The following is a 24,544-nucleotide window of genomic DNA, read 5'->3' on the forward strand; positions in this document are numbered from 1 at the left end:
CCCTCTTCCTTCTCCTTCACCCTTCTGCTGGAAGGAGCCACAGGCTCTGAAAGCTTGCATACATACAACCTTTTTTTGGTCTTCCGCCACTACTTGGTGATTAGATTTATTATCTATCCAATTACACTACATTGCCAAAAATTAATTATTTTTGTTGTTGCAAAATCATTACCTAGTTCAACAAACAATTTTTAGATAGGTAACTAAGCCTAAAATTGTTAAATAAGAGCATTAACACAAGACGTGATGCAGCGGAGGCCACAGTGAATGTATTACCGACATTGTTTGAAACTAATTTGTAGTCACCAATGACAATTAGTGCAGCTGCTTGCTTACTTGGTGTGGCCCATTCATTATTGGCATCATCAAGTTACTGACTGGCTCACTCGTCGTTCTTCTTTTGTTAGTCCGTAGATCACTCTCCAACCAAATCGATGGACAATGAAGTGAATTCATTGTTGATGCCTCTAATTTCTCAAGGTACTTTGGATTGTTAGACAAGAAACAGAATCAAATGAGTGTAAATATACTGCTATTCAAATGCCAACTACTGTGCATAAAATTGCTAATTTACAGCACTCTCTTCATTTACTACTGGACATAAATAGCTGAGTTGACAATAACTAAATAGGTTTTTAAGTTGCTTTTGTATTTGCAGTTGTGGTGCCAATGAGCAGTAATCATAAAAAGACCACCATAAATGACATACACTGTTACAATATTAAAATTACTTCAGAATAAGGACAAAATTGGATTCTGTAAGTGTGTCAAGCCAGCTTTTTCACTGAAGGATAAAAGCTGCACACACAGTGCCACTATTTTAAACATTACTATAATCATCTTTGCAACGTTGTGAATTAGAGTATATTTAGAGTGAGCAAAATATCCTGATAGAAGTTACGAGACATACACTCCCCTGCAAAAAATGAAATAAACTTTACTGGTTTGCGATGTTATTTGACTGATTAGAAAATCGAGTCAAATCTGCTAATAACTTGTCACTATGAGTGCATTTATCAACATACACATTGTATCCCCTTCTGACATGATTCTGTTGGCAGGGAGTCATACAGCCATTGTATCCTCTTCTAAAGCAAGCTAGCCCACAACTGCTGAAACTGGGCCTTGATATCTTTGACACTGGCACTGGACTGGCATTAATTTTGAAGAAAGATTGCTGAAGAGTAACCCAATTATGAGAAAAAGCCTTAAGAATGCTGATTCCATGACGGCAATGAAAACAAAGGTAAGAAACTGACTGAATCTGAAATATGATTTCCGATATACATCGGTAAAGACCAAACAAAATCTAAAAAGAATTGTTAGAAATAAGCAATACCATTCATCTCAATTATTTTCATTACTTCTTGGCAAGTATAATGTCTACAAAAACAAGTGTGTTTTTTATTGTTGAATGTTAATGTCCCTAGAATTAACATGACTGTGCCTCTCCAAAACATTGGTAGAGTGGGAACTTTCTCTGTGAGGTTGCCATGATCATTCAAGGTAGTGTAGGACACAATGTGATGCAATTCATCAGCAGTCCATGTTTCCTGTTGACAGCACCATTCCAAATGCAATCATTCATGTTGTGGTGTTAACGCTGGCTTACGCATGGGACAAGAAGTCCCTAGTCCAGCTGCATCTAGCCTCCAACCAATGGTGCAGAATGACTCAGAATGTTACAGGGAATCCATTACTTGTTCTTGGATGGCATGCAAAGATGTGAAGGGTTTACAATGTGCTTGGGATACAATATAGCAATCATCCCTCATGGTGGTAAGACCTAGTTGACCAGAATCTTGACAACATGTAAGTCTGTCCTCACATTCCCATGCAGTCCAACACTGGGCCACTGTCACATTCTAAAAGCCTAAAAATCTGGATGTTGCACAATTTGACCAGTCAGACAAATAGAGACTCACAATGAGGGCCCTTTCAAACTATCAGATGCTGATAATTCTGCCTCACATGAATATGTGGCATATCCATGTCATTCACAGTAATCACTCAACTTCTGACACTGTTCGTGCTCCTTATATAGCCTAACAGGCCTGACAACAATACCAATATGCTCTGCTGGCCATTCTACCTGGCACAAAGAATTGCAACTCCAATCGTTTACATACACACAGGTGATGTGTAGATGAAAAAAGTTACACTGACATTTGACCATGTCTTCTGGGTGCTCCACTTTTTTTGTTGGGCAGTGTACATGATCTTCAGGAGTAATGGTTACAGGAACACTGGGAAACACTGTCCTAGGGGTAACATGAGGACACTTTGGTTGCTGGCATTTCCTACATATTTCTGACATATAGGTAGGTACTTAGCTAATGATACCTCCTCCTGATTACATCAAGGGTCTTCACAGATCCCAGATGGCCTCATATCACAACCTCATGAAAATATTTCAGTATAGTATGTCTAGCTGTAAATGAGCTGAGATGATGAGCAAGCATTTCCATGCCATAGGGCTGTAATTCCTTTAATACAGTGTTCGATCTATTAAATTGGACTCTTCTTTGATTCTTCCTTCTCCAACACTACAATGGTGTTCAGCAATTCTGGATCTTCCCATCATAGCATTAATGTTTGTTGGTGTAGTGATGACTGAAATATCAACAGCAATACAATGTTCCTCCAACAGATTCTGTGAAAGTAAGTCAGCATCACTGTTTCCAAATTAAACTGCCTTTTCCTGTTGCTAGTTACTTTATTTATCCCATACGTGTTTCGCCTTCTCCTGTTCTAAGGCATCATCAGTGGGGTCTACAACAATATAGTTTTGTTATTTATAGATTATCAAACAGTTCACTTGGTGATTTTTTGTAAAAAAATTAATTACTTACAATTTGCTGATCTGTGGTTCCTCACATCTGGTCTGGAGGTCGCACTATCACTTTTGTCACTGCCACCTCCAGATCAGATGTGAGGAAACGCAGATCAGCAAATCATAAGTAATTATTTTTTTTTACAAAAAATCGTGAAGTGAACTGTATGATAATCTGTTGTTGTTGTGGTCTTCAGTCCTGAGACTGGTTTGATGCAGCTCTCCATGCTACACTATCCTGTGCAAGCTTCTTCATCTCCCAGTACCTACTGCAACCTACATCCTTCTGAATCTGCTTAGTGTACTCATCTCTTGGTCTCCCTCTACGATTTTTACCCTCTACGCAGCCCTCCAATGCTAAATTTGTGATCCCTTGATGCCTCAAAACATGTCCTACCAACCGATCCCGTCTTCTAGTCAAGTTGTGCCACAAACTTATCTTCTCCCCAATCCTATTCAATACCTCCTCATTAGTTACGTGATCTACCCACCTTATCTTCAGCATTCTTCTGTAGCACCACATTTCGAAAGCTTCTATTCTCTTCTTGTCCAAACTGGTTATTGTCCATGTTTCACTTCCATACATGGCTACACTCCATACAAATACTTTCAGAAACGACTTCCTCACACTTAAATCTATACCCAATGTTAACAAATTTCTCTTCTTCAGAAACGATTTCCTTGCCATTGCCAGTCTACATTTTATATCCTCTCTACTTCGACCATCATCAGTTATTTTACTCCCTAAATAGCAAAACTCCTTTACTACTTTAAGTGTCTCATTTCCTAATCTAATCCCCTCAGCATCACCCGATTTAATTTGACTACATTCCATTATCCTCGTTTTGCTTTTGTTGATGTTCATCTTATATCCTCCATTCAAGACACTGTCCATTCCGTTCAAATGCTCTTCCAAGTCCTTTGCTGTCTCTGACAGAATTGCAATGTCATCGGCGAACCTCAAAGTTTTTATTTCTTCTCCATGGATTTTAATACCTACTCCGAATTTTTCTTTTGTTTCCTTTACTGTTTGTTCAATATACAGATTGAATAACATCGGGGAGAGGCTACAACCCTGTCTCACTCCTTTCCAAACCACTGCTTCCCTTTCATGCCTATCGACTCTTATAACTGCCATCTGGTTTCTGTACAAATTGTAAATAGCCTTTCGCTCCCTGTATTTTTTTTACCCCTACCACCTTCAGAATTTGAAAGAGAGTATTCCAGTCAACATTGTCAAAAGCTTTCTCTAAGTCTACAAATGCTAGAAACGTAGGTTTGCCTTTCCTTAATCTTTCTTCTAAGATAAGTCGTAAGGTTAGTATTGCCTCACGTGTTCCAACATTTCTATGGAATCCAAACTGATCTTCTCCGACGTCCGCTTCTACCAGTTTTTCCATTTGTCTGTAAAGAATTCGTGTTAGTATTTTGCAGCTGTGACTTATTAAACTGATAGTTCGGTAATTTTCACATCTGTCAACACCTGCTTTCTTTGGGGTTGGAATTATTATATTCTTCTTGAAGTCTGTGGGTATTTCACCTGTCTCATACATCTTGCTCACCAGATGGTAGAGTTTTGTCATGACTGGCTCTCCCAAGGCCATCAGTAGTTCTAATGGAATGTTGTCTACTCCCGGGGCCTTGTTTCGACTCAGGTCTTTCAGTGCTCTGTCAAACTCTTCACACAGTATCTTATCTCCCATTTCATCTTCATCTACATCCTCTTCCATTTCCATAATATTGTCCTCTAGTACATCGCCCTTGTATAAACCCTCTATATACTCCTTCCACCTTTCTGCCTTCCCTTCTTTGCTTAGAACTGGGTTGCCATCTGAGCTCTTGATATTCATACAAGTGGTTCTCTTCTCTCCAAAGGTCTCTTTAATTTTCCTGTAGGCAGTATCTATCTTATTCCTAGTGAGACAAGCCTCTACATCCTTAAATTTGTCCTCTAGCCATCCCTGCTTAGCCATTTTGCACTTCCTGTCGATCTCATTTTTGAGACGTTTGTATTCCTTTTTGCCTGCTTCATTTACTGCATTTTTATATTTTCTCCTTTCATCAATTAAATTCAATATTTCTTCTGTTACCCAAGGATTTCTACTAGCCCTCGTCTTTTTACCTACTTGATCCTCTGCTGCCTTCACTACTTCATCTCTCAGAGCTACCCATTCTTCTTCTACTGTATTTCTTTCCCCCATTCCTGTCAATTGTTCCCTTATGCTCTCCCTGAAACTCTGTACAACCTCTGGTTCTTTCAGTTTATCCAGGTCCCATCTCCTTAAATTCCTGCCTTTTTGCAGTTTCTTCAGTTTCAATCTGCAGTTCATAACCAATAGATTGTGGTCAGAGTCCACATCTGCCCCTGGAAATGTCTTACAATTTAAAACCTGGTTCCTAAATCTCTGTCTTACCATTATGTAATCTATCTGATACCTTTTAGTATCTCCAGGATTCTTCCAGGTATACAACCTACTTTCATGATTCTTGAACCAAGTGTTAGCTATGATTAAGTTATGCTCTGTGCAAAATTCTACAAGGCGGCTTCCTCTTTCATTTCTTCCCCCCAATCCATATTCACCTACTATGTTTCCTTCTCTCCCTTTTCCTACTGACGAATTCTAGTCACCCACGACTATTAAATTTTCGTCTCCCTTCACTACCTGAATAATTTCTTTTATCTCGTCATACATTTCATCAATTTCTTCATCATCTGCAGAGCTAGTTGGCATATAAACTTGTACTACTGTAGTAGGCATGGGCTTTGTGTCTATCTTGGCCACAATAATGCGTTCACTGTGCTGTTTGTAGTAGCTAACCCACACTCCTATTTTTTTATTCATTATTAAACCTACTCCTGCATTACCCCTATTTGATTTTGTATGATAATCTATAAATAACAAAACTGTATCGTTATAGAGCCCATTGATGATGCCTTAGAACAGGAGAAGGCGAAACGCGTATGGGATAAATAAAGCAACTAGCAGCAGGAAAAGGCAGCTTGATTTGCAAAACAAGTATTTATATGCTTGCTCTGGAGGATGGCCACACAGAAAACTTGCAAAACAAGTATTTATATGCTTGCTGCGGAGGATGGTCACACAAAAAAACTTGCAGCATCACTGTGTTTGCATCCGTTTTTGTATACAACTGTGATGTCATATTCCTGAAGCTTCAGGTCATATATTGCTAGTTGTACAAATGGGTCCTTCAGGATTGTCATCTAACATTAAGAATTGTTGTCAGTTGCCCACATGGATCCTTCAGGATTGTCATCCAACATTAAGACTGGTGGTCAGTCACAATAGTGAATGGACTGCTATATAAATAGGGACAGAACTTACTGAATACCCAGACAACTGCAAGGCACTCTTCCTCAGCATTTCTGAGTACTCTGGAGGTGTAGGCAATCACTCTTTCAGAACCTTTTTGGATTTTTACTAAAACTGCACAAGCCTGTAACCACTAGCATAAGTGTGTAGTTTCATTTCGGCACTGTCATCAGTAACTGCCTGGAATTGTGAAGCTGTCAGCACCCTCTTAAGAATATTAAATATCTTTCTCGCTCCTCATTCCAAAAAAAATATATGGCATCTCCCAGCACCAGTTCTAGTACTGGCTGTGTCTTCCAACTAAAATCCTTTCTCAAGTGTGTACCTCAGAAGCAGCCTCGCACACCGAAAATGTGCTGCAATGTTAGAACACCTGTTATGGCTCATTCTTTTTTTGGATCATGACAAAATCCACTTTTGTTAAATAGTTGTCCCACGACTTTTGTTTCTTGGATGATGAAGAAGCTATTTCCTTGATTCAGGAAAAGACTCACAGCCCAGTTTTCAGGTGGCTTAGATGTTCTTTGAACATCTTCATGAAAATAATGATGTCATCCAGGTAACAAAGACACACAGTGTATTTAAGATGAAGCAGACTCTTGTATTCGATTATGGCTGGAGTGTTGCAGACCTAATTACTTAAATTTGAACTCACAGAGACCATCAGTATTATGAAGTCAGCCTCGTAACTTCAATCTGCCAGTACCTCTCTTCATATCCAAGGTGGAGAAAGAACACACACTTCTGACAGTCCAAAGTGTCATCAGTTCATGAGAACGGGTAATAACCTTTTTACGTGACACTGTTCAGCTGCTGGTAATTGCCATCCTTCTTATTCACAACAAACACAGGAGAGGAACAAGGACTTTCACATTGTTGAATGATGTCACCTGGCAACATTTTCTCCATTTCCTTCGGAATTATTCATTGTCCAGCTGGAAACACCATTATGAGTATTGACTGTTGATGGACATAATCCATAGTGTTGATACAGTGTTTCACATTCGGTCCTTGAATCTGCCTTGGATCCATTCCAGAAATGAATGCACCCAAAAATTGACACAGAATGGTTAACTTCATGGGCAGGAAACTGAATACAAACAGGCTATTCCTCCAATAGCGCATATTCTCTAGGTTAGTTAAGTAGTTAATTTCATGTTCAACACATCTTTTGCATGATAAATTGTAGTGATGTGAAACAAGTCATTTTACATTCACACTGCAAATTATTTTGTAAATATGCATACAAGCTGACCATTTACAAGTTTATTACTATTATTATTATTATTATTATTATTACTACTACTAAATATACTGATGTGAGTTAGCAATTCCTACCCACCATCTTTTACACCATACAATAATAGAAATTCTTCTACAGAATATGAGGACTTGTCAAGAAGAAACTTTTTCCGTTTGTTTCCAAATTTTACTTTGCACTCTGTAAAACATTTTATGTCACTGTGTAAATGATCAATTTTTTTTGTTGTAGCATTGTGCACTCCTTATTATGCTAAAGACAGCCTTAATGTGGAGTAAAGAATGTCAGTTTTTCTTCCAGTATTGTAATTATGTACATTGTTGTTCCTTTTAAACTGCAGTGGCTTTTTTACAACAAACTTCATGAGTGAATAAATATATTGTGAATCAGTAGTCAAAATGATTAACTCCTAAAACAGATGTCTAGAAGGTGATTGTGGGTGAGCATCACATATTATTATTCTTACAACAAATAACACATTTTTCAGCAACTGAAGACTTTCTTTCTTGACAATGAGTTTCCCAGAATAGTACACCATATGACATTACTGAATGAAAAAATGCAAAATATATGAACTATATCTAAAAACACAGATGATGTGACTCACCGAACGAAACTGTTGGCAGGTCGATAGACACACAAACAAACACAAACATACACATGAAATTCAAGCTTTCGCAACAAACTGTTGCCTCATCAGGAAAGAGGGAAGGAGAGGGTCTGCTTGTGTGTGTGTGTATGTGCGGATGGATATGTGTGTGTGCACGAGTGTATACCCGTCCTTTTTTCCCCCTAAGGTAAGTCTTTCTGCTCCCAGGATTGGAATGACTCCTTACCCTCTCCCTTAAAACCCACATCCTTTCATCTTTCCCTCTCCTTCCCTCTTTCCTGATGAGGCAACAGTTTGTTGCGAAAGCTTGAATTTCATGTGTATGTTTGTGTTTGTTTGTGTGTCTATCGACCTGCCAGCACTTTCGTTCGGTAAGTCACATCATCTCTGTTTTTAGATATATTTTTCCCACGTGGAATGTTTCCCTCTATTATATTCAAAATATATGAACTTACGGATTTGCCTCTCCCCAAGGTCTGCAATGATTCTAAATGCAGATGTGGCTGAACTAAGTTGTTTTAGGAGTTCCAAAATCTGCTACTGCCAGTTTAAATTCTCATCAAACACAATGATGAAACATTGTGGACTAAAAAGTTATTGAAGGAATTTTTGTCGGCTAGGGTAACATGGAACATTAACTTATAATCACATTTTGATCAGATATGATAATTAAGTCATGAGATTTCATTACGCATATCTTCAGAAGATAGGCATATCTGTTAGAGTATCTATAGATACACTTAATTAAGAATTTCAAAATCCAACTACTAGGGTTACATGAAATAAGTTACGTGTGCAAGTAATACTGAAGCTCATTGCATCATGGAAGACAGTTTCATTAATAATACACAATCTCATACAGTAAGTGCTATGCTGATTAACAAACAACAACAAAAAGCTTTCACTCACAAGGGGAGTATATCCATCTTCATCCTGACTAAGGGCATCAACTTCTGTTTCCAACAGAAGAGACGAATTCTCCTCTCTCCAGTGCAACATTGCACAAACAAGCCTATAACAAAATTTTAACAAGTAAATGTTTATTTTTTCTACTTATGTTATAGATTCAGCAAAATGCCAAATTACATCAAATGTATACACTTTATCTTAAACAGATTTTTCTACTTCTGTGAAACAAAATTGCATTCTTAGTCAAACATAACTTCATACTTAATAAACCATCACTTTCAAAAGTATACAAATTCATGAAGTCTACACTCATTTATCCCATTTCCTCTGTATTAAAACTATGCAGTTCCAAAATGAGGTGCTATGGTGACATTGAAACGAAATGAAATGAAATGAGCGTATGGCCGGGAGGCCCCTATTCGTGGAAGTTTGGCCACCAAGTGCAAGTCTTATTTCATTCGATGTCACATTGGGCGACTTGCGCGCCGGTGATGAGGATGAAATGATGATGAGGACAACACAGCACCCAGTCCCCAAGTGGAGAAAATCTCCAACCTGGCCAGGAATCGAACCCGGGTCCGTTTGCATGGGAGGCAAGCACGTTACCACCCAACTAAGCAGGCGAACATGATGACATTTGAAAAAGCTGAGAAAAGTGACAAAATATTTGAAAAAGGTGATTAAAAGATGATAAAACCATTTAAAAAAAAATGTGATAAAAAGCTGACAAATCCATACATATTATAAAAATGAATGTACAATACAATATGTATGTATGTATGTATGTATGTGTGTGTGTGTGTGTGTGTGCATATTCCACATCTCCTGCTAAATTACTGGACTTACTTCGACCAAACCTGGTACAGACCACTTATGGTCTGGAAATCATCACTGTGAGGATATGTACCACCTAATATTGAAGTAGTGAGGTTGGGGGTTGAAAAACCAGTGTAGTCCAAAACGCACGAATAGCCGACCTTAGTCATCCAGTATTTGCAAATGAGAGCGTGACTCGGAACAGACTTTACACATTCCAACCTTATAAAACTTTTTGTCCCTGACAACTTCCAACATTACCATATGCTGTACAACCGTTGCATGAAGCATGATGTTTTCCATTATTACTTGTTTACTACTAATTCTGTTTGCAACACATTTTGCAGACAGGATACACGTACTGTGTTGCTGAATGCACGTATAAAAATATATCATTGTATGATACATAGTTCAGGAGATATGATACAAACACTGAGATGTGTGAAAAACTGCCGCATCACACATGAAGTTTTAATTTATTAGTAACTATACTCACAGCACATTTCCTAGACAGTAGCCACATATGCCACTGGATGTATATGCAAAAGTATATCATTTTGCAGCACACAGTTCAGGAGATTCAATGTCATAAATATTAAGCTGTGTGAAAATGAAGCTACATGGCAAAATTCGCTAGAGATAAATGTGAAATATATGTACAAATATGTTTACAATATATTAAATGTATGTGAAATATACAGGGTGTTCCAGAAAAACACCAACAAGCTTTAGGGACACATTCCTTCCACCAAAACAAGAAAAAAAATGTCTAGTAAACATGGACTCAAAAATGCAACCTTAAAAGCTATGAGCACTTTTTCATCTTCGCTAGTGTGAAACAAATCTCTTTTACTGAAGAAGCGCTCGTAGCTCTTAAGGCATGCACTTTAGAACCCGTGTTTACTGACATTTTTTTCTTGTTTCGGTGTAAGGAACCTGTCCCTATAGCTTGTTGTCGTCTTTCGGGACAGCCTGGTTTTGATGTATGTATGCAGGCAAAGCCAAGAGTAAAAAGCTCTAAGGCCCAAGAACGATTTTGCCCAAATTTTTTACAATCTTAAAAGAAAAACCACCAGTGTCCTACTGTAGCGACAGCATGGGGACAGAATTGGGGAAGGAGCAGCTGGACAGACAGTGAGGGGGGAGGAGGAGACTGGCACAGACAGATGGAAGGGAGAGATGGACAGAGAGAGGGGGAGGAAGAGATAGGCAGAGAGAGGCAGAGGGGAGGAGGAGATGAATAGAGAGAGGCGGAGGGGAGGAGGAGATGAACAGAGGAGGAGGGAGGAGACAGACAGAGTGGGGGGAGGAGGAGATAGACAGAGCGAACATGAAGGATGAGATGGATAGAGAGAGGGGGGGGGGGGGGGGGATGAGGAGATGGACTAACAGTTGATTGGAATCAATACATAGCAGGGCAGCACTACGTACTCAGCTATTTATTTAAATAAACAGAAATGGCACAAATTAGTTGTTTTCATTTTTGATAACCACCTTCCAAAAGACTAGTTAAGACTGTAATAAATTTTTCTATGGTGCAAGGCCATTTCTTTCTTGATACAAATTTATTAATATGTGTAGGTACATTGGTAGTTCAGTACTGGTAATCATAACTCACAAACAAAACCTACATCACATTTTTACGACTGTTATTCTACACTTTAATACTGGAAAAAATCAACATAATATTTTTGGATTACTATTTCTTAGGAATCTTAGCAAAAAATGAAGTAATCATATTAAATTTTCTTTTCTCAAGATTTTTCTGAATGGAAGCTTGAAAGAGAAGTTCTTCTTGTGCCTCCTTCGATAGTTGATGTTCTTTTCTCTATTCTTTCAGAGAAGCTGTTTCACAACTGATGATATTCATCTTGTTATTCAACTCTTCGAGAAGCTTGTGGTTTTGTTCCTCTTTTTTGCTTTTATTCTAATTCACGTTTTCTTTTCCTTTCACATTCTTCCTTATAAGCTCTATAATTTGCATGTGCTTGCTGTCCATATCTAATGAGCAAAGAAAGAAAATGGGGTGTTATCCCAATGCATCCGTGACATTCAAAATATTGTTCAAAAATCTTTCAGTCATTGCTGCCTTGTCTTCTCCTAATGTGTGCTTCACAATAGTATACCTCCTTTCTATGTCCACATTTCCATGGAACAATGTTAGACAAGCCTTAACAAGTTTTGAAACTTTTGTGTACTTAAACTCTGTAGATGATGAATCTCTTTTTGAGATGTGCTCTGCCAATACTTGTCAGTACCTTTGTTATTTAAAGCTGTGTCATCATTTTCAAACTGTAGAACCCTCCACTTGTCTAATATGTAATCTTGCTGGACATCAAATGGCACTATTTTGCAACCTTTAACATTTTACTGCAGCTTCTGCTCTTTATTCTTTCTTTGGAATCTAAAAACCCAAGTCTTTTTAGTAGTGCACTTCATAAGCAAGTCTATTCCATCACATTTTTGTGAATTGTGTTATAATGTTTGTCTGCATTGTATAGAAACCACAACTTGTCACATTCTTCCAGCATACTAAACTCTTTGGTTACTTGCTCACTAACAACTAGTTGTTCAAGAGGAAGCAGATCATTCAATGTGAAGTGTTCATTATGAAGAAATTTGGAAATACTTTCAATTTTTCTTAAAGCAGAAATGTTCTAGACATGAGCCAAAAAGATTTCAAGAATGTTTTCTATTTCTGTAAGCAATTTGTGAATCAAAGTGTTTAGCTCTGAAAATGCTGCATGAACTTTCAGAATAGTTCTGCAGATTAAATTATCTAATGAAGTTCTGCTTTTATTGGAGGTTTTTTTAAGCATTCACAATATCACTGTAGGATTTGGATTGAACAGTAGTGTAATTCTATTTTTAGAGATATATGGTTAAGAAAGTAATATGCTATACCATCCCACTGTTCCAAAATCCTGTTAGCCGAAGATCCTAAACTAAGCCACCTTGTGGGTGTATATGCTTAAAAAACTTATGAAGTGGAATGTTAAACTTAGACAGAATTTCTTCAAATTCTTGTCAATGGACAGGCCAACCATGAAAATAATTGTATACACTGACCAGACATTTGGATACTTCTTCATCTAAACACGCCAATGCTTTTACATAGGCATTATTCATTATATGAATGTTGCATGTTCTCATATTTTTAAGTTGTCTGCCTTGGATTTCCTGGACATCATTGTCTAAGACCCTAAACACTTTTTTAGTGATGTTAAGTCCATGTGACCCCCCCCCCCCCAGAAGGCATTTACTTAGGTACAAGTTCACTTCAGAAAGTTCTTCACATTATTTCTGATGTAACATTTCACCATCTGCTTCTTCGATAAAGAAAGTTCTTAAGTGACCTTGTTGTTATGCAGCAGTTACTCTCTGACCAAGATGTAATGGCTGTTTGAAATTCTCTTTTATCTTTAACATTGATAGTTCCATCAAAACTCAATGGGTAGTATGATGAACACGCTTCTTCTAAGATATGCTCCCAGAAACATGATACCAGTCCACCAGTTAGTACATGTCTCATTTTCTAAGACAAAAATGAGTAATGTTCAGGAACACTATAAGGGAACATCTACAAAATTTTACAAATATCATTTCATGAATCTATTGAGTAATTGGAAGTCACTGATTTCATTTTCCAAATCAGTTCAACAGTAGTGGAACTATCCTTGGTACTTAACATCTGTATTCTTGGCGCATGGGCTGAACTCAAAGCTTGCGTCTGAACTGAAAGTTCTAAATGTAACTGATGTGGTCCACATTTAATTTCAAACCTATTCTTATGATGTTTTGTTAACAGTTTGGGGTTAAAAACTGCCTGAAAACCTTTTTCCTAAAAAGTAAAGGAACAAGAACACACAATGCAGAACAGTCCACTTTCACTAACATTTTTCCCCAATGCAGAGACTTTATTTTTCAGACTACTAGCCAGTCACTATGGAATTTATATTTTCTCAACTTCAAAATTTTATTTTCAAAATTGAGCAGAGTATCACATTAGCAGTATTGTTACTACAGCAAAATTAGAACATGGAACAAAAATAGAGCAACTGGTAATAGAGTAATATTTGACACTAATAACAAACAATGGAAAGTCCAGGTTGGAATATCAACAACGTTATAAAAGGTTGCATTCCAGTCCAAGCTGTTGGATAGTGGTCATGTGTGTGTGAGTTGTGCTTGATCTGTGTGTGTTTTCTTTTCTGAAGAAGCTTTTGGCTCAAAGCTAAATGTGTGACAGTCTTTTCGTTGCACCTGTCTGTAACTCATCATGTCACATTTATGGTGAGTAGTTATCTATCCTTTTCCTAATATTATTGACAGCAATAAAAGCTGCACGCAATGTAAGAGACACTCAAAAAGACAAAATTAAAGAATCCATCTCAAATTTTAGAAGCCTTTCAGGTTAGACATTATCTACTTCCATCAATGGAGCATTCCAAGAAGTTAAATGAATAAACATGAATACAGAAACTTGGAAACAAAAGTAAATATTTATTTTCCTCCTAAAAGACCAAAAAACAGATGAAAAAGATGAGGAAAATTTAAAAAGATGACAATGTTAAAAAAAAAAGAAGAGGAAGTAACCAACTCCTCACCCTGCTGTTCCTTGGTCTTACTTATATTACAATAGCGGAACTAGACGGTTTTATATGTGGAAAGACATATACATAATTAACAGGAATTATAGAAATAAGTTGCTGAGTTATTTGAATGTAGATAAGGTAAACTGGGTCTAATTTGAGTAACAACGATGGAAATTTCTGGATGAAGCAATATATAAAACAAGGGAAAGGCAACCACTCACCTATCGTGAACCAATTGATGGAGTACAGTAGCACATAACATAAAACAGCGTTGGTGACAGTACACACATTCTCACACACAACCACACTAACCTGAGTAACATATTCATAAAATGGCTGAGTCTCTCTTGGCTATGGAACATTGAACTTACGTAAAGTCATAAAAGACAAGATAATGCAGACAATGTGGAGTTAATGTCATGTAAATGCATGCTACGGGCTAGTGCACGTCACTGTAAATATGACGGAAATGAACTGTACTAAAATTGGTGTCACACATCGACCAGAGTGCTACTAGATCACAGCATGCAGCTCTTAAACAGTTCATTACAGTCTGCACACTTTTTCTTCAATGCCAATTGTAGCTTTTCTTAAGGTTCGATGCACACTTTATTTCACTACCGACTGAAGTACAATTCCATTTCTATGTGCTTCTGCACAGAGCTTGACATCACCTGTTTTGAACATTTTAGCACAATTGGCCACTGTCAGTTGCTGCCATTCACTATTGCTATCATCCCATGGTGTAAGACTGGTAAATGTCTTCTTCAGCACCAGAATGCAGATACACTTAGCTTAACACCATCTTCTTTCTGATTAAAATTCTTAAAGCATTTTGTAATCTCTGTTGCACTTCATAGTATCCACTTAGGCTGCCAGTACTGGAGTCTTACCAAATCAAATTCGTGGTCTCCTGGCTGCAAAGTGTGCTCTGCAACAGCTGATCTTCTGTTTCTCCCCTTCTACAGTTGCTCTTATGTTGTTCTAGTCGTTTTTCAGTAGTTCTTTTAGTAGTCCCCATGTATATGGCTACACAACTTCATGGTAGATTTGAAAGCATCCTTGGCCAACTTTAGGTGTTCCTGTATCTTCTGGATGGGTTTGTAGATTACAGCAATATTCAATTTTGAAACTTCCTTGCAGATTAAAACTGCATGCCAGAATGAGACTCAAACTCAGGATCCTTACCTTTCGCAGGCTGAGCCAACCACCGGGACTCCCAAACTGTCTTAATGGTTTTGCTTCTACCATCTCCTACATTCCAAAATTCATAGAATCTCTCCCGTGAACTTGCAATATTAACGCTCCTGGAAGAAAGGATATTGTGGAGACATGGCTTAGCCGCAGACTGGGGACAATTTCCAGAATGAAATGAAGTACTGGCAGAAGCAAAGCTTTGAGGACAAGTCGTGAGTTTTGCCTTGGTAGCTTAGTCAATACAGCACTTGCCTACAGAAGGCAAAGGTCCGAAGTTCCAGTCTGTCTGCCACACAGTTTTAATCTGCAAGGAAATTTCATATCAGTGCACACTCGAACCCAGAGTGAAATTTTCATTCTGTATATTCAATTTTGTCAAGATATTTCGTATGTGATTGATTACATTTTTAATGAATGGCAATAAAATCTTGGATTTTGCAGGTGCCCGTATATCACTGTGATCTTTTTGTGGCTGTCTTAACACTTTATCTCAGCAGATGAATACCCATTCTTCTGAAACGCTTCGGTGAAATACTTACATTCTGCTTCAAGCAACTCTGGTTCATAGATGTTCCTTGCTCTATCTTCCACCATTTTTATAACATCTTGCTTTTGTCAGGGGTGTCAATCTGAATCTCAGTGAAAGTAATGGTCTGTGTGTGTGGGTTTTTATATACCATGTGGCCTAAGCTACCATCTTCTTTGTTGAAGACATTTTCCGTACTGATATCCATTTATCTGAACATTCATTATCTAATAGTGAGAGGTCTGTGCATGCCAGGGGTGGAAATTTTGCCATTACTCTGTAAGTTGTGCCCATGGGGGTATTATAGGTAGCAAGGAAGCAGGCACTTATAGTGTGGACTGTGCAATAACTGAAGAAATCCTTCTACAAGCAATAATAGTATTAGCTCACAGGAAGCTCCAAAATGTAATGTAACTGTGGGTGAAAGTAATGCTACAAAATGATAGTATTATCATTCTTCTCCTGAAGGAAGCAAGGCAGCAACAGTTAAGAATGTTGCGGGACCCACTGACGAGGTTCTTAGAACTGTCACATATTTAATAAAAAAACTTCTCAACTGAACAGAGCAATCAAAGACCTTTTCGATTCAGTTGTGCTACCACTGAGACTTTATACAGTGCTGAAAAGTCATACGAAAAATATTCAGTCACGACATACAGTAAGTGCCATTGTTTTGCCCACCTAATCACCAATTGTTAAGTTCTTGACTACACTATTACAACCCATTGTGGACCAATCAGATTCTTACACCAAGAAATTGAAACATTTTATTGGTAACTTAAATGGCACAGTGATCCAGATGGAGGACCTAAAGTCAATTTTGATGTGGTATCATTATTTACCATAGATGTTGGAATAGTTGACACTGGTTTTTCCTGCTGATATAGCAGAACTTTTTAAATATTGCCTCATGACCACATACTTCAAATGGGATAACGAGTTTTACAAACAGATAGATGCCTGCCTATGGGGAGCCACTTAAGTCCAGTGATAGCAAATTTCTTTGTGGAAATACCCGAAGAACAAGCATTAGAAACTGTGACAAAAAACCAAGTACATGGTTCCATTATGTGGATGATACATTTTTATTGTGGAGACATGGCAGAGAGGAACTAGGCCATTTGCATGAAAATCACAATGTAAAGTATCCGAACATTCAGCTCACTATGAAGGAGGTCGTACATGGCAGATCTTGTTTTCTAGATGTGCTAGTCTTTAATAAAGAAGATGGTAGCTTGGGCCACTTGGTACACCAAAACCCATTCATCCACATAATTAGCAAAAACGTTGGCAGAGAGAGTGAGGAACATCTGTCAACTAGAGTTGCTCGATATGGAATCAAAATACCTCATCAGTTCTTTGCAGAAGAATGATTATTTGTGCACTGAGTCAAAAAAGTAGGAAAGGACAGCATAGGAAAGATCTTGATGAAATGGAATATCACTGTAATCTACAAATCCACTTGAAAGGTACAGGAAGACCTTAAGTCAGCCAAGGATGCTCGCAAACCCCCGGAAAAAGTGGGAATTTATAGGACAACGTGTAGCTGCGAGGATGTGTATGGGGGTACTACCAAAAGAATTATTAACAAAATGACTAGAAGAACACAAGGGCAACTATAAAAGGGGAGAAACAGGTCGCTCAGCTGTTGCAGAACATGCTTTCCAACCAGGACACCACAGGATTTTATTTGATAAGAGTAAGAGACTGGCAGCTACAAGTGGATATTACAACCCTAAGAATTTTAAGTGGCAAGAGGATGGTGTGAAGCTAAACAGTATCTGTATTAAGATGCCGAAGAAGATGTGCACCAGTCTTCCTCTATGGGGTGACATCAATAGCACACAAAGCTACCAAAAACAGCCAGTTGCAATCAAGTATTCTACACAGGTGACGTCATGTCCCTGCGTGGGAGCTTGTGGAAACAGTACTTACTTCAGTCAGTAGAGAGCCAGGGTGTACATCAGACTGTCAAAAAAGCTACAGATGCCACTGAAGATGCCCTCCATGGATGGGATGACTTGTTGGGTTTCAATTCATTTGACCATGGCATAATACCCAGGAATATTTTACCAAGTTTAAATTTAGCTACATTTTTTTATTACTGGTACTCTAACATTTGAGATTTGTGGCAATAATGTGCTTAAAAGCAATTGTAGCATTCAGTTCACCTCAATGGTCAAAGGTGTAAGGGTGGTATAGTTAATTGGTATAACTGATCAAATCATAGCTTCTACTGGTCATTATGAAGAGGAAGTCACAGGCAACTGTAGAGCAGGGAGAATATTGTGTCACAGATTGGAATATTCTAAGGTGGTGTCAGATGAACAATACACTCCAAAACATTAGTTTATATGTGAAACGTTCAGAAGACCTAAGCACAGAATGTTTCATCAAGCAGTACAGCAGGTTGTGCAGGATGAGCGAGAGAAATGCAATTGTTCAAGAAGTTATTAGAATGAAGAAGCTGGAGATAAATAAATATGGTAACACGCAGAGGTAATGAATACATAAAGGTCTTATATAAACAAATATGAAATTGTTTTATAAAGTAATGGATAAGTATGTAGTACGATGTATCATGCAGCGTAACTTGCTGTGACAGTGCGAGAGAGAGAGAGAGAGAGAGAGAGAGAGAGAGAGAGAGAGAGAGAGAGAGAGAGACAAAGATATTGCTTATTACTCTGTGGCGGTCAGTGCTCACATAATTATTCTTAGGATACAGAGCTTTTGTTCTTGTTAAGAGTAATTTTATAAGAGGAGAGCCATTTTGTGATGTAAAAAATCGACGCCATTGCGAGAATTTGATTCACATTGTAAAATATACGTGTATATGGAACGAAATCAGTTAATAGAACAATAAAATATTGTTCATTTCAAGAAGGTACATGTTATTCTACAACCAGCGTATACTTCTATTGTGATTTAATAATAAATACCAGCTTGAGAACAGTTCTGACGGGAGCGTTCAGTTCTAGTGAAATAGTTCAATGCTTTCTTCAGGAAAGAAGTCACTTCATGGATCATTCAAATCCCCAATTGTACCTGGAAATTTCTCAGAATTGAAAGCAATCTGATTACTATTCAACAGAGCCCCGAAGAATATTTCTCCGTACTTTGGTTACCACTTTCAGCTCAACACGGTATCTGGAGCACTGGAGCAGATTTCTACAACAGCGGAAGCGTGTAATTGCTATAAGTTTCACATATCGCCCTGTGTACACTGTATGTATTTACCCACAACAGTGAACATACAGTTACTCACACACATAGAAAGACAATACAGGGTGGTGTGGGAAACATTTCAGTATAAAGGTCCTGTAGAGCTAAACAGTAATTAGCCTAGTAGTAGTAGTAGTAGTAGTAAACAAATTTAATTTTTTTCAAAGGAGGCTTTATAGTAGGTATCCTAACACAATACCAGTTTTCATAAAAAAATCAAAAATTAGAAATAGAAAGGTGAGCAATGTGTTGAAATTTTGACTGGCTGGAGAGACTGGTAGCTGCTGATACACATACATCATTTGCACAATCTTACCATTTCTGCAAACTGATACCTAGAGAAATGACACATAGAGACAAAGTGTGTGGACTGTACAGAAGTTTACCTAGATCACCATTTATTCCACACATGAAATTGTCATATAGGCATGTAACAGTTGCTCTACAAATAACTAAAGGCAGAAGTAAATATCAAGCACACAATGAAGTGGGAAAGAATAGTGTTTTGTCTTTAGATTTCTTCCAACACTAAATTTTAATAGTTAAACTCATTTAAATTACCACAGTTAAGATTTATTTTTAGTTTTTACTAACCTAGAGTAACCAAGGGATGCTGCCAGATGTAAAAGTGTCATGCCTCGATGACTGCAGAACCAAGAGGGGCTCACTTCCTCTCCACACTGCCAAGCCTTTGAAGTCATTTCTTGGCAATAGTTTACCAGACGATCTTCAAAATTGCTTTGGCTTAATATTGATGAGCCTTCAACCTGAGTTCAGAAACATGATCAATACAAAAATATAAATATTTGTCTGGAGTTCCAAACACTGAGTTTTTAAGGAAAACTGAAGCTTGCTTTTCATCTTGTGCTACAGTAAATACTGGGTGAACGAAACCCAGTAAATGCACTATTTTCCATTTCCAAAAGTGCTAAGATTTGGTCAGTCTGACAATCAAAATGAATAATTTAAATGACATGTTCTTGTTCATGTTCTAATTAATATCTGCAATCACAATTTTATATCAAACACAATGGATGTGAAGAACATCATAAACAAGATGAACTTTAGATTCCACCTCAAATTCTAGCTGGAAATCTGGATATTATAAACAAATATATGACCCTAAAAAGAGCGCTTATGCTATACTTGTGTGAAAGCTAGTTTTTGTCACATTCCTGCAGATTTCTCACTCACTACCCTCAATTGTAATTGTATAGAATACTCTAATACACAATTAGATTCCAGCTACACAAAAAAAAGTAAAACACATAGTATTAACTGAACTTATCCCCAGGTCTTAAAATAATAAGAACTACCAACAGCTGTTCATTTGAATTATGTCACAGAAACATTACTATCTAACATTATCTTCCAGTTATTTTTCCAATGAAGCAACAAAGGATCAAAATACTCCCATGCTTTTTTATCTGTGTTCTGTACATTAACTTAACAAATAGCACTAAACCTTAATTAAAATTCACAGTAATTTTATGATTTTGCATACAACTGCAGATCATACTCTGTAATATTTTACAGTGGTGTTGGAGATATGCAATGGGAGCAGTAACAGCAATAGCAGCAGCAGAAGAAAATGAGAAGAAACAACAGAACCAAATGTAAAAATACGTCAATATATTACACATACCAGATCAGAACCCTCAGGCTCCTGTTTGATTTGCAGACGACCATCCATTGCCTCTAAGCGTTGCAGAAGGGTGAAACGTAGAAGGTTGTCATTGCCATTCTTGTCACGAGATTCACGCTCTTCACATGCCATTTGGCTGGTACCACTTATTGGCTCTTTGTATTCAAACATCACAGAATTTGAGATGACAAAACCATCACAAGCTACTTGCAAAGTAACTAACCCTACCTCATGTGCTGCAACACAGAAATAGCAACGATGTTCAATGGAACACACCATTATGCATCAGGGACAAAGAGTACTATTTTTAAATGCAATTACAGTTTTAATACTAAATTTAGCTTCTCACCAGGGCAATAACACCGCAGTACTCCACTCTGTACCAGAGTGGTAGGCACAGGGAATGTGTCAAATAGCACAGTATATGGTGATGTAGTTGAGTACCAAGGACCGGTTACAAGCACCTTCACACCTCCCTGTGGAGAAAATGTTTTATTTAGTATGACTGATTATTAATTGCATAGCAAAGGGTACCTCCCATTATACCACATGTTAGGGTTTCTTCCAGTTCCATTCAAATATGGATTATGGAAAGCATGACTGCTTAAATGCCTCTCTGTGTATCACAATTAGTCTTATCTTGCTTTCACAGTCCCTACATGAGTGATATGTAGCAGGCTATAATATTTTCCTACATTCTTCACTTAATACTGCTTTCATGGGATTGTTATTGTGTCTCTTTAACTGTCTGCCAGTTACAACTTTTCAGCATTTCGGTGATGTTCTCCTGTAAGGTAAACATATTTGTTACCATTTTGCTGCCTGTGCTATGTATGTTCAATACACCCTGTTATTCCCAGATGAGAGGAATTTGCTCTGTGTGTGGACACAGAATAACAAAAAACAGTTAATGTATAATCAGAGCACCTCGTGATGAACTGAACTGTTTTATGTGCTTTTGTATTAATAAATCAGGCCAGAGTATGTTCACCATCAACAGCAATCCATAATTTTTGTCTGTTTAGGGCATCCCCCACAAAGTAACTCAGAAGTTCTGTAGGTATATTGTCACATTTCACCCTCAATGTAATTTATAGATCTCACAGTGTCCAAGATGGTGGCCTCTTCAGATATGACAAATATGCATGCAATCCCATTTCCATTACGTCTCCAGTGTACAGTATCTCTGTAAAATATACACTCCTCAGTGATCAAGAATTGTTGGCCACGAAAATAGTCAGGCTGTACTGTGTTATGTACTGGGTGGTTACAATTAAATTGATGCTGATCCGAGTGCTTCATACGTCAAGGACACTGAATTATTGTAGTCATGTTCATTAATCAGTGTGCTTGTGTAGTATGCTGGAAAAATAATATAGTTCCACTTTCTGCCACCAGATGGAAATATGCCACTGTAAGCAGTCAGAATGTGGAGTGGGTGCAGGAAAAGGGGATGAATGATCAAACACATGATAATGGTGGTTCTGGCACATTTATTAGGATATGGTCACAAGTTACAACATGTGTTCAGTATGGTCTCCTGACCCGTAATGTGCTGCTTCTTTAACACAGCCTAGTCAACAGTTTCTCACAGTATATCCACTGTAGTCAGAGCACTATGTCACTGTATGCTACCCTTCATATCAGGAAGGGTCTCGATACATCCCAGATAGACAATCTTTCAGATATCCCCACAGCCAGAAGGCACATGGATTTAGGTCAGGGGATCTGGAAGGCTACACATCCTGAAATTGCCTAGAAATGATGTAGTCATCACTGAAAGTTACCCAAAGAATATCTTTCACTTGGCAAGCAACATGTGGCATTGCTCCATCTTGCAGAGTATCATTCTTGCAAAGCTGGAATCATGCATTGCACAAGGAGTTCCTCACAACATGCAAGGTGTCATCTCCTCAAAGAAAACCAGACCAAGAATGAAGGAGCTTGTGAAACTACACTACACAGTCACAGAAGCTGAGTGCAGCTGATGTTCCTGCACAACATGTGATGGAGTAGAACTCCATAAGTGACAGTTCTGTGTAGTCATGACAATGTACAGAGTAAAATGTGCTTTGTCCATCTAAGAAACACTCTCTGGCCCCTTTCCATCCATTTCCATGTGTGTCAAAAAAACGAAGGGCAAAGTCATGGCATTATAGCCTATTTGGGGGCTTCACTTAGTACACATTCTGAATCTTGTAATGACACGAGTGTAAAATGCACTGCAAAACCTTTCGAACTATTGAACAGGGGAGAGAGAATTCCTGTGACACAGCTCAAGCACTGGGTGCAGAATTTGAGGCATGTGCTGCTCAGCTGGCTATAGCTACAGCAACTTCACGAACAACTGCCATGTGGATGGGCCACCTCCCTCTTCCTACCTCACCACCTATTTCTTCAAATTTCTTGAGCAGATTCTTTAGCCCATTTATTGACATGTGGCTTCTTTGCAGCTGTTGGCTATATCCCTGCAATGCAGTGGTGCTATTGATGCTGTTCTGATTAAACAACTTGACCAGCAACGCATGATCTTTTTTCTCAATAGCCACAATGGTCTGTATGAAAACTTCAACCTTCTTAAACCTTCACACCAACAGTCACTTCATGAGAGAAATCAACACATGCTGTCAAGTGACAAACAGCATATTCATGTCAAAACAGGAAACTGCTTAAAGTACCATATTTTCACCTGGTAGCTGAAAGCAGAACTATTATTTATTTTTCAATATAGTCCTCAAGCACCCCGATTAATGAATATACCTAAGATGTTTCAGTGTCCTCTGACATATACAGTCTGAACTGCAGCACTCGGAACACCTTCAGTTTAATTACAACCACCTGGTACAAGACGAGCATATCTCTTCATTTTCTCAGTGCAATACTTTCATCTGTGATTGAATTGGCTGCAAAAACAGACAATTCTGTGTAATCTCATTGACCAAAATATCTTTTCAGACTAGAATCAAATGCGCCGGCCGCAGTGGCCGAGCAGTTCTAGGCGCTTCAGTCCAGAATCGTGTGACCGCTACAGTCGCAGGTTCGAATCCTGCCTCACGCATGGACGTGTGTGATGTACTTAGGTTAGTTAGGTTTCAGTAGTTCTAAGTTCTAGGGGACTGATGACCTCAGATGTTAAGTCCCATAGTGCTCAGAGCCATTTGTACCATTTGAACCAGAATCAAATCCTAAGATAACAGTCACATCTGAATATGTTTAGACATAATAAACTGTATATAACCATTTCCACAAGAGCTATTTTCACAATCATCCATTATTCTGAATTGGAGTCCATTTGGTACAATCTCACTGGCCTTAATTACAGAGTACAATACACTAGCACAGTCTGTCATGTTGGTGAGAAAGCATCTGGGCACAGAGTCCAACAATGAGCAGTTACCACAAAATGATATTGGGAAAAAGGTGAGTTCTGAAGTACTATTAAGACCTGATAAAACTTATGCAAGACTAGAGAATGTTCCCTCTTAACAACTGAGATGTCCACAATGTGCATGTACATCTACATCTACATCTACATCTACATCCATACTCCGCAAGCCACCTGACGGTGTGTGGCGGAGGGTACCCTGAGTACCTCTAT

At 38.1% G+C, this 24,544-nt stretch overlaps 1 protein-coding gene across 1 annotated transcript in view; it reads right to left on the reverse strand.

The window, feature by feature from the left end:
• The window catches only part of LOC124789300 (calmodulin-binding transcription activator 1), a 1,803,646-nt gene that overhangs the window by 197,281 nt on the left and 1,581,821 nt on the right, over nucleotides 1-24,544 (reverse strand). The window contains exons 14-17 of the mRNA XM_047256611.1: nucleotides 21,296-21,422; nucleotides 20,947-21,182; nucleotides 19,896-20,068; nucleotides 8,946-9,048 (exon numbers count right to left, since the gene is read on the reverse strand). Coding sequence (XP_047112567.1) covers nucleotides 8,946-9,048; nucleotides 19,896-20,068; nucleotides 20,947-21,182; nucleotides 21,296-21,422 — 639 coding nt within the window. The remainder of the gene's footprint in view (nucleotides 1-8,945; nucleotides 9,049-19,895; nucleotides 20,069-20,946; nucleotides 21,183-21,295; nucleotides 21,423-24,544) is intronic.

The sequence above is a fragment of the Schistocerca piceifrons genome, chromosome 3 (genome assembly GCF_021461385.2).
Source record: "Schistocerca piceifrons isolate TAMUIC-IGC-003096 chromosome 3, iqSchPice1.1, whole genome shotgun sequence".
NCBI classification, from domain to species: domain Eukaryota; kingdom Metazoa; phylum Arthropoda; class Insecta; order Orthoptera; family Acrididae; genus Schistocerca; species Schistocerca piceifrons.